This window comes from Mixophyes fleayi, chromosome 4 (genome assembly GCF_038048845.1).
Source record: "Mixophyes fleayi isolate aMixFle1 chromosome 4, aMixFle1.hap1, whole genome shotgun sequence".
NCBI lineage: Eukaryota > Metazoa > Chordata > Amphibia > Anura > Limnodynastidae > Mixophyes > Mixophyes fleayi.
This window is the reverse complement of record NC_134405.1, coordinates 193,976,204-193,992,321: the sequence shown is the minus strand read 5'-3', so window position 1 is coordinate 193,992,321 and position 16,118 is coordinate 193,976,204. Positions and strand designations below refer to the sequence as shown.

The 16,118-nt window shown below is 35.7% G+C and overlaps 1 protein-coding gene across 2 annotated transcripts in view; it reads right to left on the bottom strand.

The window, feature by feature from the left end:
- Positions 1–16,118, bottom strand: part of PDZRN4 (PDZ domain containing ring finger 4) — a 117,754-nt gene that overhangs the window by 33,396 nt on the left and 68,240 nt on the right. For both annotated transcript variants that reach the window (XM_075209057.1, XM_075209058.1), the window contains exons 2-3: positions 6,425–6,678; positions 5,465–5,567 (exon numbers count right to left, since the gene is read on the bottom strand). In XM_075209057.1, coding sequence (XP_075065158.1) covers positions 5,465–5,567; positions 6,425–6,678 — 357 coding nt within the window. The remainder of the gene's footprint in view (positions 1–5,464; positions 5,568–6,424; positions 6,679–16,118) is intronic.

Genomic DNA, 16,118 nt, shown 5'->3' with positions numbered 1-16,118 from the left:
CTACCGATTATGATGGTTCCTGGGATAGAGAATTGGGGAAACCTACCTCTGACCAATATTGGGCTAGAGCATTCCAGTATACTCTGGTGAACTCTGCTACCCTTTCTGTGATGGAGACATGGTACAAGGTCCTCTTTTGCTGGTATAGGTGCCCAGCCCACCCAATTGTGTAGGATACACCCAGGTGTCTCAGGATCATGCTAGAGATGTGGATCAGAAACAGGATCCCTCTCACAGTCCTTTGGCGGTCCCCTACCTCATCCCAGTCCATTGGCGGTCTCCTGCCTCCCCCAGTGTGCGGGAATGGTTTAGAGGGATCAATCTTTATAGACTCATGGATGACCTTACCATGTCTAGTTAAAATAAACTCACTGAATATACTGCAATATGGCTTTGCTGTCTTGAATTTAAGGACTCTCCATCTCACCATTCCCTCATGGACTGTGGATAGGCATCTGTCACCACAGGAACACCTGAGTGGGTACTTGGGAGGTTGGGTATTTTAAATGCATTTCTATTTGATGCTCTCTTGCTCATAGAGCTGCTGTTCCACCATGAGGAGTCCTCCCCCTTTCCTCCCCTTGTCTTCCTGCCCTCTCCCCCTTCTCTCTTTTTTCTCAACATCTCCCCTTACGTCTTGTTTGTCATGTATTGTTTGTCTTTTACAGTTTGCTTTATTTGATATTGGTTGATGGACTGTTATGTCCCGCAATGGCTTTATCTCTGTATTGTGTTCCATCTGCTGTATAGCCCCCATTTTCAATAGAAGGAGATTACATACAAAATAAAAAGTTTACATCCTCAAATTAGGCTGTAATTATTAAACATTTAAAGACTTTGGGTACCAGAAAAATACTTACAAAAGATTAAGAGTAGTTAGTACATATTAGAGATCTATAAAGGTATGTACTGAAATTGAAAACCGACTAAGAAACACTGAGCTAACTCTTATAATTAACCGCAATGCTAATCAGTGATGACAAAACATAGACCACAGATAGAGTTGGAATAATACTCTGTACATTCAGCAATACATTAATGGCAGTTGCAAAATACCTTCTAACTTTGCTTGATTAACTGCATATATATTGCTGTACTTTACATCTTACGTACAGAAGCAATGCACATGATGAGGTTAATGTAGCAAATTAAACATAGTCTCATGAGTACATCTTCAAGATATCAGATAATAGGATCTCTGCTTTGTCAATTTAAACAAATAGAATCATGTCATAAGATATTTAAGCAGCCAAAAGCTGTACGTACAATCAGTGTGTACTATGATAAACCGTATAAACTAATGCAAATGATAATATTTGAAAATATTAAGAAAAGTAATCTTTAGTTTGTGAAAAGCTTGATTGCTTAAAAAACTCTCAGAATGTTACCATAATTATGAATGGAATAGGTCACACAATTGTATACACGTGCCAAGGTAATCTGGCCTCCAAATTAGCCAGAGATACTGCTGTGATCTGTGGTATAGCTAAAGAGGGTAAATATGTGTGAAGAAACTGAGTTTATCTGGTCCAACTATATCCACTTTGCGCTGGCTGGCCACCCATGGCTGTCTTACTATACCAGGGAAGTCACTAAGGCAAAGCAGTTATCAAGTACAACAGTACTTTTATTATTTTAAAATACACCAGAATAAAAATACGCTTTAAACAAATAGAGCCAGATTTAACACACACCCTGTCCATTACCAACAGTTATATTTATAGTGTAAGTATATTTGCCACAAAAATGTTGCAAGACACAGTATTAATTGTCTGCTGGGGCAACCATTCTCATGTCTATTAAAGAGATTATCCATTAAAATTAAAATAACTCCAGAACCTTGTATTGGTTATTTGTAGGATGTATATACCATTACACTCAGCGCCCAGCTCCAAGACAATACAGATATTAAGCACTGTAATGTGCTGAATTGATATTATTCGTTAACAAAGGTAAAATTTCTTCCTGCTGTCACAGAAATGATTGGTAAATTTGCAGTATTATATTTAATTTGACTAAGGTTTTGGCGTTCCAGGACATCTTCCAATGTGTAAAATGTACACTTATGCATTAAAAAAGGAATTCCTGTAAATCCCTCAATAATGTTTCTGAGACATGAAATAAAAGTATATTTATTATAGGCATGCTTTAATAGGTGTACATTTTTTTTTTAGCTTTTCTTATGAGATTTCCTGTTATTGGGATTTACTTTATCACTAACAGTTAATTTCATTTGAAATAGCTGTTTGACAGATGTTTGAATGTATTATAAAAGAGCTGATGACTCTGAAACCTAATGTGTACTACCAACTAGTAATACAGCATTATTATTGCTGTGTAAAAGCAAACATATTTTGCATTGTGTTTTTGGAATCATATAATTATTTTGTATACAAAGACACAGTGCTAGCAAATACATAAAAAAAAACTGACCCAGAGCCCTAAAGCCAATTTGAGTCTTAGATAAAAATGTTTTTGAACCCCTGCCCTAAATCACCCAGAGTTGTAAGATTTTGATGACTCACTGGATTTTTAGGTTATATTTTTGTTTTTTTTGCTTGTTTGTATGTTTGTTTATTTTTTTGCTATTGGTCCTCATCTCATACCAGGGGGTAAATGTATGAAAGTCCAGTTTTTTCAACTCGCCGTAAATCGGCGACTCTGTATTGAAAATTTAAAGCGGCAATGGCTTGTAGAGGCAAACTTGCCTTTACAAGCCATCGCCGCTTTAAATTTTAGCTGAATAGTCGCCGATCTCCGGCGAGTTGAAAAAACCGGACTTTCATACAGTTACCCCTAAATCTAAAATATACCAAATATATAAAATGTATGCATACTGATAATATAAATTGGTTTGAGATTGCATAAAGTCAACATTTTTTAAAGTGTTTTAAACAGGCTTAAAATGAGCATTACAGTCCATGGGATGAGGATATTATATATAAGGCAGATTCATTAAGTTAATGATACATAAATGACATTATGATATAAAATCCAATTCTAAACTTAGGTTGACTTCAATGTATTGTGTATGTTCTAGGACTTAATTATATTGCATTATATAAATATATTCATTGCTAGCATTTAATAGTACTCTGGACTATTATGCATGTTTGCCAACACTACCAATTTAGCTAAGCTATAAACATTTTATTTAGCGGGAGCAGTTTAATATAAAATAAACATGGTGTTTGTGAGGCTCATCTTTAAAGGTTTGCTGCTTCCAAAACATATATTGCTCCTGAGGGAAGGCCAAAATGCACCAGTATGTACTTTGCTCATCTAATCTGACCTCCATCTGGTACCATTACATATATAAATAACACATATGCTCTGGAGAAAAAAAACAGTTTTACTATGACAGGATAATTTCTACAAACCTTAGAAATATCTTGATTTTTTTTGATCAACTATTCAAACACCTTGCTTCTTGTAATCACAAGGCCCTTCTGTTACTGTTCTTATATGGCAGATTAGAGCTGAGTAACACCTCATGCAAACTCACATATCTAGAATGCCATAAGGACATTTCAATGATCCCATATACTACATGCTAAATATTTCAATTTCATAATTTAAAATATTTTTGTTCAATTAAACATAGATATGATAGTGTGTTTGCATTTAGAAATAAAACTGAAAGCTGCCCTATCTGACTATTATTATTAAAACAAAAATATTAAGGATAGTACAGTTAAAAAGTCGGGGAAGTCATTCTCGTTTTTTCCCTTCATGGTAGTCACTGTCGGTGATACCACCTCCAAAATTTCGTACCCCACCCCTATTGATAGTTATATAAGATAACACACTATCTCTGGTATCCTGTCTCTTTCCTCATATGTTTTGGAGCCTGCCATGATACATGCTTGTGAACCGGGGACCTTAACATAGGACATGCTTTATTCACTTTTCTATCTGGTACACATATACATTATCCCTTATTACACCGGATCGTACCTTCCAATTACTACACTATTGGGCGTTGTAGTCCTCTTCCTTATCTCTAGATTATTGGGGATTTACAAATCGGTCTATTGGAATCTGACTGCCACTTGTACATAAGGAAGTATATCAAGTTGTAACACTGTATCTACTATCTTTTTGCATCAAAGGCTGGGTTAAGCGCCATACGATATCTTGTTTTTTCTTTGTATATATATATATATATATATATATATATATATATAGATAGATATTATCCTCATGTCCTCCTCCATTTGTTACCGTTGCCCTCAGCTCCCCTACTTGATTACTGTTACTCATCACTAAGTCCCTGCCCTTGGTCGAATCTTCTCCCTTGTCTTCGCACCTTGCTGGCTTTAATCCTGTTAGTAGAGCCCACACTCTGGGGCACAGCTGAAGCCTGCTTTAGTTTTTGCTCCCTTCTCTTGCTCGCTTTAGTTCTCTCCCCCTTCCACTCTCGAGCTTCTTAGTATCGTGCCCTCCACTTATGCCTCCTTAGTACAAGTGGATTGATAATTTACTGCACTTTGTTTTTACTGCCCAGTATGCCATGTCCAGTTATGTCCTATGCTCTACTGGGTTCATAGTTTACTGCACTTTGTTCTTGTAATGCCCTGTAGGCCGTATCCTGTTTTTGTTATTTTTTTATTTTTTATTTTTCCCATGCTCTATGTATGGCGCTGTGGAAACTTTGTGGCACGTTATAAATAAACTCTAATAATAATAATAATAATAATAATAATATATATAGTGCTGTGTAAATATATTTATAAGGTGCAGGTATTTAATGAAGTCTAGGTAGCACTCTGCATTGTTTCAAAGTTATTTAGTCCTTTGCCACTAAACTACAACGTGGAAGAAGGATTCAATCATGCAATCTTATTCCAGATTTGCTGAAATACTATCTGTTGAGTGGTAGATAGAGCTTTTGAAGGGCGATTTCAGACTAGATGGGCCAAGTGGTTCTTATCTGCTGTCAAATTCTATGTTTCTATGAGTTCTTGTTTCGTATGTATCAGGACTTGTTTCAATGTGTTCTGGTGCTTGGCCTAATGGTTTTGATTGAGCAACATAATTTTAAGAGTTAATTATATAATATGTTTTATGTACTGTATGAATTTAGCTTGAATCTTTTATGTACCACAAAACTGGGTGCCGAAAGAAATGAATTAGAAAATCATTTTTTTGTCTAACATGATTGTATAGCCTCTATTTTTAGTTTTTAAATAAAAAGCTATAAGGCATTCAGAAGCAATAGCCTTTACTGTGTAATAAAGAAACTATAGTAACTTTAAGCACTTACTACCAACACTACAGGAAGTTCATTGTAAAAAAAAAGAAATGGAACAAGTGTTTTTCTCTGTTTTGACACAAAACAGAAATACACTAGGCACCTTGTGATTAAACACAGCAAATAATACATGTAAACATAATTATTAATGAGTTCTGCTATGTCTGGATAGAAATGCAAACCATCAGCCATAATGAAAAATGATCTCACCTCGTACTCAAAGTCTTCAGTTCTATCTCCATCAGCAGGCAGGCTGGAAAGATACTCATTACCTTCATAAAATTCATGCTCCATTGGATGAAGAGAATGGCAGCTATATGGGAAAAAATGGTGCAAGAAAGGCAGATGAGACAATGTTCTTCTTTTTAATTAAAATATGACAAACTTATCTGCAGCTTTCTCGTTTCGAGAGGTTAGGATGGGTTGCTAATCTAAAGAAACACTGAACAAAAAGATATGTTTCTTTTCATTTACTGCACACTTAGAGTAGTCATTTTCATAGCTTAAAATGGATTCCAGGCAATGATCTGTGCACCAAATCAAAAGAAATACAGCAGTACATTCATAACAAAGGGCTGGCAATGTTCCGCAGCTGCAGGATTCCAATCTGTCTTTTTGAAACTCAGCCTGTCTGCTAATGAAGCCATTTCCACATTTTATTTTCCGTAAGATACAGACACAATAACTTCAATAAATAGACGTACACTTTGCAATAAATAATAAAAAAAAATACTATCCCTAACAATGAAGATCAGTGAATGGCTTGATGTACAGCTTGGTTTCTTAATTCGCTTAAAAGTTCTTATTATCTGTCTTATCTCTACATGGAGTCCAAGAGGCAAGAAAGTATGATAGAAAAGAATACCATCTTCTTTCATTGTTGAGATAAGTTTTAGGAATATTCAATGCATCATACGGTATCCAACATAGTTTTATTGATGGGGAAAAACGGCAGGAAGTAAAATAAGATTCTATAGTGCAGCTGGAGCCAACATGTTGCCTTTATTGTGTGGTATCAACTGGTTGTTGGCCTTGAGCATAGATAGTTCAAAGATACCATTTACTGTAAATGGATCAAGGTCACTTGGTATATTATTATTCTTCTATAGTATTAGATATACACTTTGGTTAGGTTTTGACTAAAATAATTGACAATGATAAAACCCATACCTGTCAGATAGAAGAAAAGGGCAAATATCAGGAACTGGTGGAGTGGATGGTCTGAGTTTGGCTAGAGCCATGATATGCTCGAATGTGATGTCTGTTTGTGTGCTCACATTCACAAGCTGCACCTCCTGTGAACTTCCATGGACTCTGTTAACAGGTGCTCGCCTTAAGACTTGTACAACTATTGGCTCTTTAGCATTACGAAAGGCTTCAACTGCTTCCTCGTGAGTAGCTCTTGAAAGATCCTTCCCATTAACCTATTTAAAAGCACAAAGCATAGCAATTAATGGTTTTTACTTTTTTAACAATTAATAAGTCAATCAGAGTATACATTACTGTATGGTCATCTAACTGCAGCTATTGTACGATTCCACCTTCTTTTAAACCAGTTGGACCATTTCCTGCTTTCAAAACCAAATCGCTGTATTGTGACATTGCAGACCTAAAATACTAGTGTTCCAGGCTAAGGAGAGGGTAGATATGAGATAATCACATGACACATTGGGCCTCATGTTGAGTTAGACGTCTATGCATAAAAAAAGCTAAAATCAAGAGTACGTAAACAATTGTGCATTTAAGCAAACAGGCGTACGCCCAACTCAGATTGAGCCCCGGTGTCTGCTGCCGTTTTCTGCCCAGAGCAACAATTGGTTCTAAGTCTGTAAAGTGTTACCTGCCCAAACGTGTTAAATGTAGCAATTGACTTTTTAATGCACATTATTTTTCATACTGTAACAGCACTTTACAACAAATGGTACAACAAGCTATTTGAAAATAAACATTACAATACGTTTTTATCTCTCTATAGTGTCTTTTCTCTACCTACATACAATTATGACTGGTAATAGCACTTCATACAGTAGGATTCAGCAGGCAATGCAATGTAATCATGTATATAACCTTTTCAAGTTTCTATTTCTAAAGTGTATTTTCGCTAATGAGCAATATTATTATTGGACAAAGTGAACACTCCAATTGAGCTAATGATTCCATTTTTTTGCATAAAATACCAGTGGCATTTCCCCAGAAGAGCAAGGCATGCTGCTCAGACCTATTTAGACCTGTACAATCCTGTACAAGTGAAGCATCTGATTGTAACATTCACTTTAGTGAAAACTGCCATACCTGTATATTAATATTTCTTTGGTTGCATGCTGTAAGTACTAAGAAGACAATTTTTTTTTGTTCCTTACGTGTGAAAAAAGAAATAAATGTTACCGAAATATATTGTTACTAGTTAATGTAAAATAAATATAGTGACAAAACTTGGTTCAACCAATTATCTTTTTTCCATTTACAGGACTGTACAAGTATAACTCTCAATCATTGGTTATTTTATATTGCAGTCCCCACTTGCAAGGCACTCAGTGGAGACAAGGAAGACCTTTCCCTGAATCTTGTGTGGGCAGGTCTAACGACAAGCAAATAACTGTCCAGTGTGAGGGAGATCTGCAGTGCTCTGTGATGAATATATATGACAATATTTAGAAGGAAAGAGAAAACAGAACTCCAAGTGACCCATTAACACCTACTACCCAGAGTAAGTCAAATTTGTGAAGGTCCCCTAATGCTTGACTAACCTTATACTTACTAACTCTAATCAAGGCAAATGTGTATTGTTTTTTGTTGTTTAGCTAACAGTTCATCTATTTCAGGCCAGTGGCTTCTTATCTCTGACGCAACAACATTTTAGAGCATCCCTTAATAGTATTTGTGTGATCATGCATATGCTAGCATCTTTGGATCCAAGCTGTAACTGACATGGTAATAGTCCCCAGAAGTGGTAAGAACTAAGAAATGCTATTCCTCTCTCTCAATAACAGCACATTGAATTCAAAATGAACACGTTTTTCTAAATAAGATAGTGCAAAGCAATTCTACATTTAACAGTGGGGGCTATGGTGGATTACATGGCAGGTCATAATGACTACACCAGGATTTCCCTATGTTGTGGGGGCCCAGTATAGGGCTGTTCTAGTATATATCTGTTCTACCATTAAAGCTATTGGATCACAAGCAATGTGCATACAAGCTATTAGTTCCAGATAAGACCATTTCTGATAATGTCCATGTGTAGGGAAGATCTGATAGCTTCCCCCCTTTTCCCTAAGTAGCCTACTCAGTGTTGGAAAAAACATAGAAGTGATAAAAAATAAAGTAAATCATTGTAAGAAAAACAAATACAAAATTCCTCCATTACCTCTTTAAAATCATGACAAAACCATGTCATACATTTCTGCATGATTGTAATAAGCCTGTGTTAGTAATATATTGTTTATCAATTGCATATATTTGAGGATACACTAATTTAATGAAAGTAACCATGGGAAAAGTCATTGAAATGTAATTGTTTTTACATTTTTTCTCATTGCTTGCCCATACAACTCACCTGGACTCTACAAGCAAAATAACAACATGAGCAGACACATATACTGTTTTAAGATGCTCCATAAGCAATTTGCAGAAACTGAATATTTAAAATCAGTAACAAGATATGTTTTACATTCATATATAGAAGATACATTTTTCCAGCTATCCAAACTAAAATTAAAAACAGAAATCCCTTGATTAATCATTCATGATATATTTATTATTTTCCCAATGTATTTTAAGGCAATTTCTCTGAATTATGCCGTTATGACTTTCCATCATCATTTAATATAGCAACATATCATTAATGTGATCAAAGGTTGGATCATTTGGATTATTCAGTTTCAAGACACATTTTTTTAATAATTAAGTGATAATATATTGACTAGTAAGACTATTAGGTCCTGCAACTGAATTCAAATAAGTTCCAGTTTCCCCAATAATTCAATTTACAGTATACTGGTTCATATCATTTCTTTGATCCAAAATGTCTTAACTTTAATACATAAATGGATCATCCTGTGCAAATATACATTTTTCACATGCAATATATATGTATGTTGTATATTTTGCAAATCATTTATTGTTAGGAGTTGTTATTTTATTCCGAATCTTCATTGCAGAATGGGGCTAATCAGCATGGGGGTTATACATTTATTTGTCCTGGTTATCATACAATATACAAATGACTATGCCTCTCTGGTAACTAATAATCATTATGGCAGTTTTTACCCTCTAAGATGGAATACATTGAAGCTCAGTCAAAAATAACCACAATAAATGCTCCCTTTCTAAACCGCTGATTGGAGAGTGTAGACGCTTTCTATTCAGAGTGTTCGAAAAGGAACAGGTAAGATCTATGTTAATAGAACTGTAATGTGAACGAGTTGTTCAAATAAACTGATTACATGAACAGTAAGGATGAAGAAGGGAAGAGAAAAAATTGATTTGTGTACCCAATGTAGAAGTAATATTAAAACCTATATGTTATCCAAGGCTGGAGTTCATACAAAGACAAAATCTTGAGCTACCCCAATAGAAATGGAGAGAACAGTTATATGGATTATGTTGAGAACCAAGAAACGGTTGTATAATGACACCAAAAGAATGGTCAGACAATGAGGGAGTATACCAGAGCGGATATGAAAGGCATTAAATAGATCCAAAAGTACTAGTAGGCAACAGTCTGTACATGTGAAATAAATTGTGAATGAGCCTTGTTCATTTCCGAATGTCAGAACAGTGGAGTGGGAGATTGTAATGACCATTATTACAGAAGAAATGGGTAAGGCTGTTAAAGATAGAGGTGAAGTTGAAAAACGGTTTATTAAATATTAGTGTGAAGGTTGCATGTTTTTTAGCACTGGGAGATGTCTCTGCAATAACAGAAATAAAACAATAACTGCTGTTTACATCTGGACATTCATCCTTAATAAGCAGCATCATATTCTCTGCATCACCAACTATCTTTACATCTCAAATCTAACTCACAGTTAAACAAAAGGCTTCAAATAAACCCTAGATTTTGTCTGTTTAAGCTTAAATAGCTATATTTAAAAGCATTCTTTTTTACTTTTTTTTAATTCCAATTGTGAACAATTACTCTGTTCGAGTTTGATGTTTGAGCTCGCTGTTCATACTGAAAACCATTAAAGATACTATACAATGTAACCTTTAAAGCTTAAACCTGATTACACCTGTTTGACTTGCTGAAATGTAGCTCAAATGTATTGGTCTCTAAAGTTATGGAGAACTTAGCACAAGTTTTTGAACTGTAGAGCTGGTTTGATGAACAGGTTTGAGAACCACTGTGAAACAAATCTGATCATCTTTGCTATATTAGCATTTTTACCTTTATTTCTTGCTCTATTTACTTCCCACTCCATAATTAGATTGTAAACTCTTTGGGACATATATCTTAATCCTATTATACTTAAGAGTATACAAACTTGACACTACATTCTGTACATTGTGTGATTTCATGTAGATACGTTTATATAAAAATACATTCAATACATACATGCATGATAGTATCTGCACTGGCAGTGAACTATGAAGAGCACGCTCATACATTTAAAGCAATCAGAAACTAGTTTATGCAAAAAAAAAAAGTTTACATATTGGTGCACATCTCCCATCTACATCCCCTTGTATAGGGGTGATGGAAGAAAAGAATAGACTGTTGTAATAACATTTACTCCATGACTGCAAGATTGTTGCCCCTTCGAGAACAGATTAATTTTCTAATTTTCATATGAAATATTTTCACCAGGAATAGGTTGTTTTCTTTGTTTGCCAAGTAAAGGAACCATATAAAATGGATCCTGGGTACAACACAGAAGCCAGATGATTTCACTGACTGCTTGTTGCCAGCAAAAGTGTGAGGCTCCAAACCACCAGCATTTTAGAAGACATTACAATCGAACATGAAGTGCAAAGTTGGACTATTCTCTTTCACTGCTTAGCAGCAAAGAGAATTAAGGCCTCTCCCTGAGTAGCAGGACAGTGGTCGCCTTACAACCGGGGCCCCAAAAATATGTATTGTCACAAGTTAAAGACATCTAGTTAGCTACATTTACCCAAAAGAACATGCCCAAATGATTTCTGTATATTGCGTTTTGGGTTGCTGGATCCTGAATATGGTTTTAAAACTGGATAACTAAGAAAGACCACACATGTATTATGTGTAGCTACAAATATAAGTAAATCTAGCCTTTGAATGTTACTTTTTTCCGCACTATTGCATATTTAAGATATTACTTAGGTAGGAATGAAAATTGTTAAAAAAGAAGATGCTATGCTTTTAATACAATCATGTACTCTACATGAACTTTGCTAAACTGTCACCCATATAAATGTCTCCTTTTTACCAGTAATACATTTAACTTATTGACCTTTAAACAGATCAGTCGTGCACATTTTCATCTGATACAAGCAGTTATGACACTAGTAGAAGTTCATCAACATACTGCTAGTTAGCAGTAAAGGTCAGCAGTGCATAAATCATGCTTTCCACTATTAAAATAGACTTAATTGCACTTACCCAAAGGCAGCTGTCTTTGATTGTTAAGAGAAGGAGATATTTATACATAGATATAGATAAACAGAAAGCAAGTGTCAGGCAATACTTTTAATAGTGTTACTTCGGTGCAATCGCGTTGTGCTTTGTATTGATGATAAGTAACAAAACATTGCAAAGAGTTATTTGCAGTATCATGGCTAACCATTAAGTTTGATGTTGAATCATTTTAAATATACGAGATTGTGGTGAGAACCACAGCTTATACCAAATGATGGACGTTGGGGAACATAAATGAAAACGTTTACTATTAGATAAATGAATCGGTAGCGTCTAAGTGGAGCTGCCGGTCGCTTGCAAATAAACACACACGGGCAAAATACCGCAAAACTGCATGTGATTCACAGTTACCATGACTCAGACCACAAATACAGCACTGTGTAAAAAATGATAATAACTTTAAAATGGGCAGAATGACCCTCCCCAAATTCTCAGTCAGCCCCACAGCTACACAGACTAAATAGGTTTCCACAATAACAATGAAAATTACCCGCAGGCAAATCAGAGAACGGCTGGTGCAGAAGGAGCAGGGCTGGAAAAGAACCCACCAGCCCTGATGACTATTGAATCTGTATGGGAGATATGGTGTATTTTTTCTTCCAAAATATTGATTTATTTTTATTACTAGTACTGGCCCTGCTTCAATAGGAGGATCTAGACTTAAATATTGAAATAATTAAAGAATGTTTAGCATGAGAACCCCTTACAAATTCTATAACCCATTCTAATTTATATATATGTAGTATAGTATAGTATATACCAATCACTATCCGGCTGTTGTGAAACTGCAAGTCCCAGCATGTAAAATGGTTCTGCAATGTATAGTCTGACCACCCATGGTTTAATCTTTCACTTGATGCAAGTGCTGGGTAACAAAACCAATGTCCAATTTTGGCACACACTCAGCAGCCAAATTATACAGGTTACACCTTCCCTAAATCCTCAACAAATTCCACTATAAGAGGAAGATCAAGAGCATTGGTAAATACTTAGTTCTTCCTGACCACCATGGGCTGTGATGAGCAGTGTAATTAACAAGATTAGGACTGATAACTTTGCTGCCTCAATGGACTCCTGCCCATTACACCAAAAGAGTAAATAGTAAAACACACAAACGTTATAATAAATTTCCCAAAGTCCTCATTCACCACGTATTTCTTAATCCAATATATTTCAAATCAGAAACTTTCACCCCCCCACAAATAAAGACCCACCTGCCTGCTATCAGCAACATCCACTATATGACCAGCAGTAACCAGGAATCCCCTACACAACAAGCCAATCACAAATGTCTAGTGTGAAAAAAATGTTTATAATTGGCTGACAGTGACAGGGAGTTCTGAATACTGAAGAATGTCAGTCATAGTAATTTTGTATCTTTTATTCGTCATCAGATCGTCACTCTTTTATAGGGAGTTTTACAGTTTTTCTCTAATTTGGACTATATTAGATCAGGAAGAAGAATTAAAGAAGGAACATTTTATTTTATATTTACTAAAGGGGTGAATAATTGTCTTGGGGAGTTGTTGTTTTTTTCATTTTGTACATTTATTTTAAATTTATGAGTGTATGTTATTTATTTTTACACTTTTGCTATAATGTGTTAGGTGCAGGCCCGGCGCTCCCATTAGGCAAGGTTAGGCACTTGCCTAGGGCGCCGGGCTCTGGAGGGCGCCTGGAGGGCGCCACAGAATGGTAAATTACTTTAAAACTGTGCGGCGACCGCTGACCATACCTGTCACGGCCGCCGCACAGCATTCAGATGCACGGGGAGGGGTGAAGAGGCTATTGCTCACCACCGCCGCCTCTCTGCTCTGTCTCCTCCCCTCCACTCACTGACAGGGGAGGAGACGGAGCAGAGAGGCGGCGGTGGTGAGACAAGGTAAGGAAAGACGGGGTGAGGGGGGAGGAGGGAGGAGGGCGCCGGTTTTTGCGGGGGGGGGGGGGAGGGGGCGCCGATTTTGTAAAAATTCCTAGGGCGCCATGGACCCTAGCACCGGTGACCTTCTCTTCTCCTTTACTGGAATCGCTGGCAGTGTTGTCAATCCAGGCATTCCATTCTTGTTAATTACAACAGCATCCACAGCCAAAAGTTGTAAGTGTTAGTTCTTGGCCACTTTACTGGAACTCCAGTCTGTTGGTAACAGCCAGGTTACAGGTACGATGCTGCACGCGATGCCTTATTGAGGTGTTGTTTATAAACAGCTCCTCAGCACAAAGTCAACGTGCCACCAATATTATATATATTGTAACATCTGAAATGAGTTATCAAGCAAAGATAGTGTATTGCATTATTTAAGTAATCAGAAGGAATCTGCTGTTACATTTGGTTGATGTTAATGTGGTGCCATATTCCAGACTGCAATAAGTTTGATAAAATAACTGTGTTATGAGTGAAACTATTTATCATTAAATATTTAAGAACATATATCATTAGGTAGATTTGCAAACTATTCAAATCTAAGAAAAGTCTTTTAAAAATATTTGTATAGAATATACTTTCTACTAACTCATGGGGTAAAACAAGCCATAGAAGTCAAACAAGCACATTAAAAAAAAACCATCATCATAAACGTTTAGCGTAATGAATTTAAATATAACACTAATTTAATAATCACTATATTAGTAAGCAAATAGCCATAATTTATTGTCCAGATATATTTGTTTTTTAGTAAAAGTGTTGTCTTCTTTGGGTAAAACCCACCATATTTAATTAGGCTTCCCCTATTTAGCACCTGTGGGGTGGGATCTCTGGTATGAAATCTCCATTACGAGCTGATAGGAGCCACCTCAATGTAGCAATGTTTGAGTGATAGAGTAGTGGAATAGTCCAATAGATTTAGCTGGCCAGGTCATGAGGTTAAGAAGGAGACCTGCAAGGGCAATAATTTTCATTCTTGACTTTCTGTGGATTCTTGCTATTGCTGTACTTCAATAAAAGTATTTCCTGATTGTTTACCATTAAATCTTGGAAGCCAGTCATTATTCCTGCACAAGTATGAATGCAGAAATTAAATGGTTGTTAAAACATCTCTTTTATTCATATCAAAGCAGGTTGGTAGTAACAACAGGGGCACTTTAGGGGTTGGCAAATAAAGTAGGGTCCATTGATTTGAGAAGTCAGAAAACAGACAGATGAACTTCAGCATGACATAAAAGGTCAAAATCATTTGCAGGTGTGAAAAAGGTATAATAGATCATCTAGATAATAAGCACACTGGTCATAAACATACTAACTACACCAAATGCATTTGCAAACAGAGGGTGGAGGTGCAACTTGAGTCCCAATCCCTTTGTTTAAATAATCTTTTAAGGCATATATTGGGAACTATGTACTAAATGTGCTTAATAGGACATAGGTTTACTGTATTTAAAACTAACCTGTCACAGATAAAACAGTCTTAAAACAAAGGTATTTACATATCCCGCTTCTTAGTTATTATATACATATTTATATATTAACATAATTTTCTGCACTGTTTAAAGTCAATGGCATTTAACAGAAATTCTAGTAATTTAAGTCAAAACAAAAATGGATGCTGGCAGTGCATAAAATAAAACATGGTTACAAATGTTCTTTTGTTTTTATTAGAACTAAACCTGTGAAATATTTTTTGATATCTTGTATAGAAGGAAGAACTGACCTGTGTTGTCTTTCCTTGAATGTCAGAATAGTTCAGTGTATACCAAATATCATTTAGAGTTTTTCATTTGACACTGTCAGAATAAACTTTAAATTATAGGTTGAGTTACCAATGCTTTCTGGCACTCCACATAAGTTTTACTTACTGTCACATAGAATAAAGCTGTATTATATTTTTTATATTGATCATGGTATCCTGTGTAATGGTTTCACTATGTTTATACCTGTAGGTATTTTAAAATGAAAAGTATAAAACATTGTAAACACAGTAAATAAAACGTATAAAGCTTCAAATAGCTTACTATCATATTGAACCTTTTACAGGTCTAATTGTGACGATGGCTCAGTCTCCTGTAGAGTCACATTATATATATTTGTTGCGCATCTTTTAGTAAGCAATGTTCATACGAGAACAGAACGCCTTTTTGAACTAGGCATAGTAAAGGCAGTTCAGAAGCATTCCATAAAAGCATACGTGCCTGTGGAGTGCTTTTTGAGCCTTTTGAAATATTTTGTTCGAGCTCCATTCATTTAGAGCTGTGTGCAGATAAATTAGTTTACTTACATTAAATGTACCCATGTTGTGAATCAGGCATCACATTTAA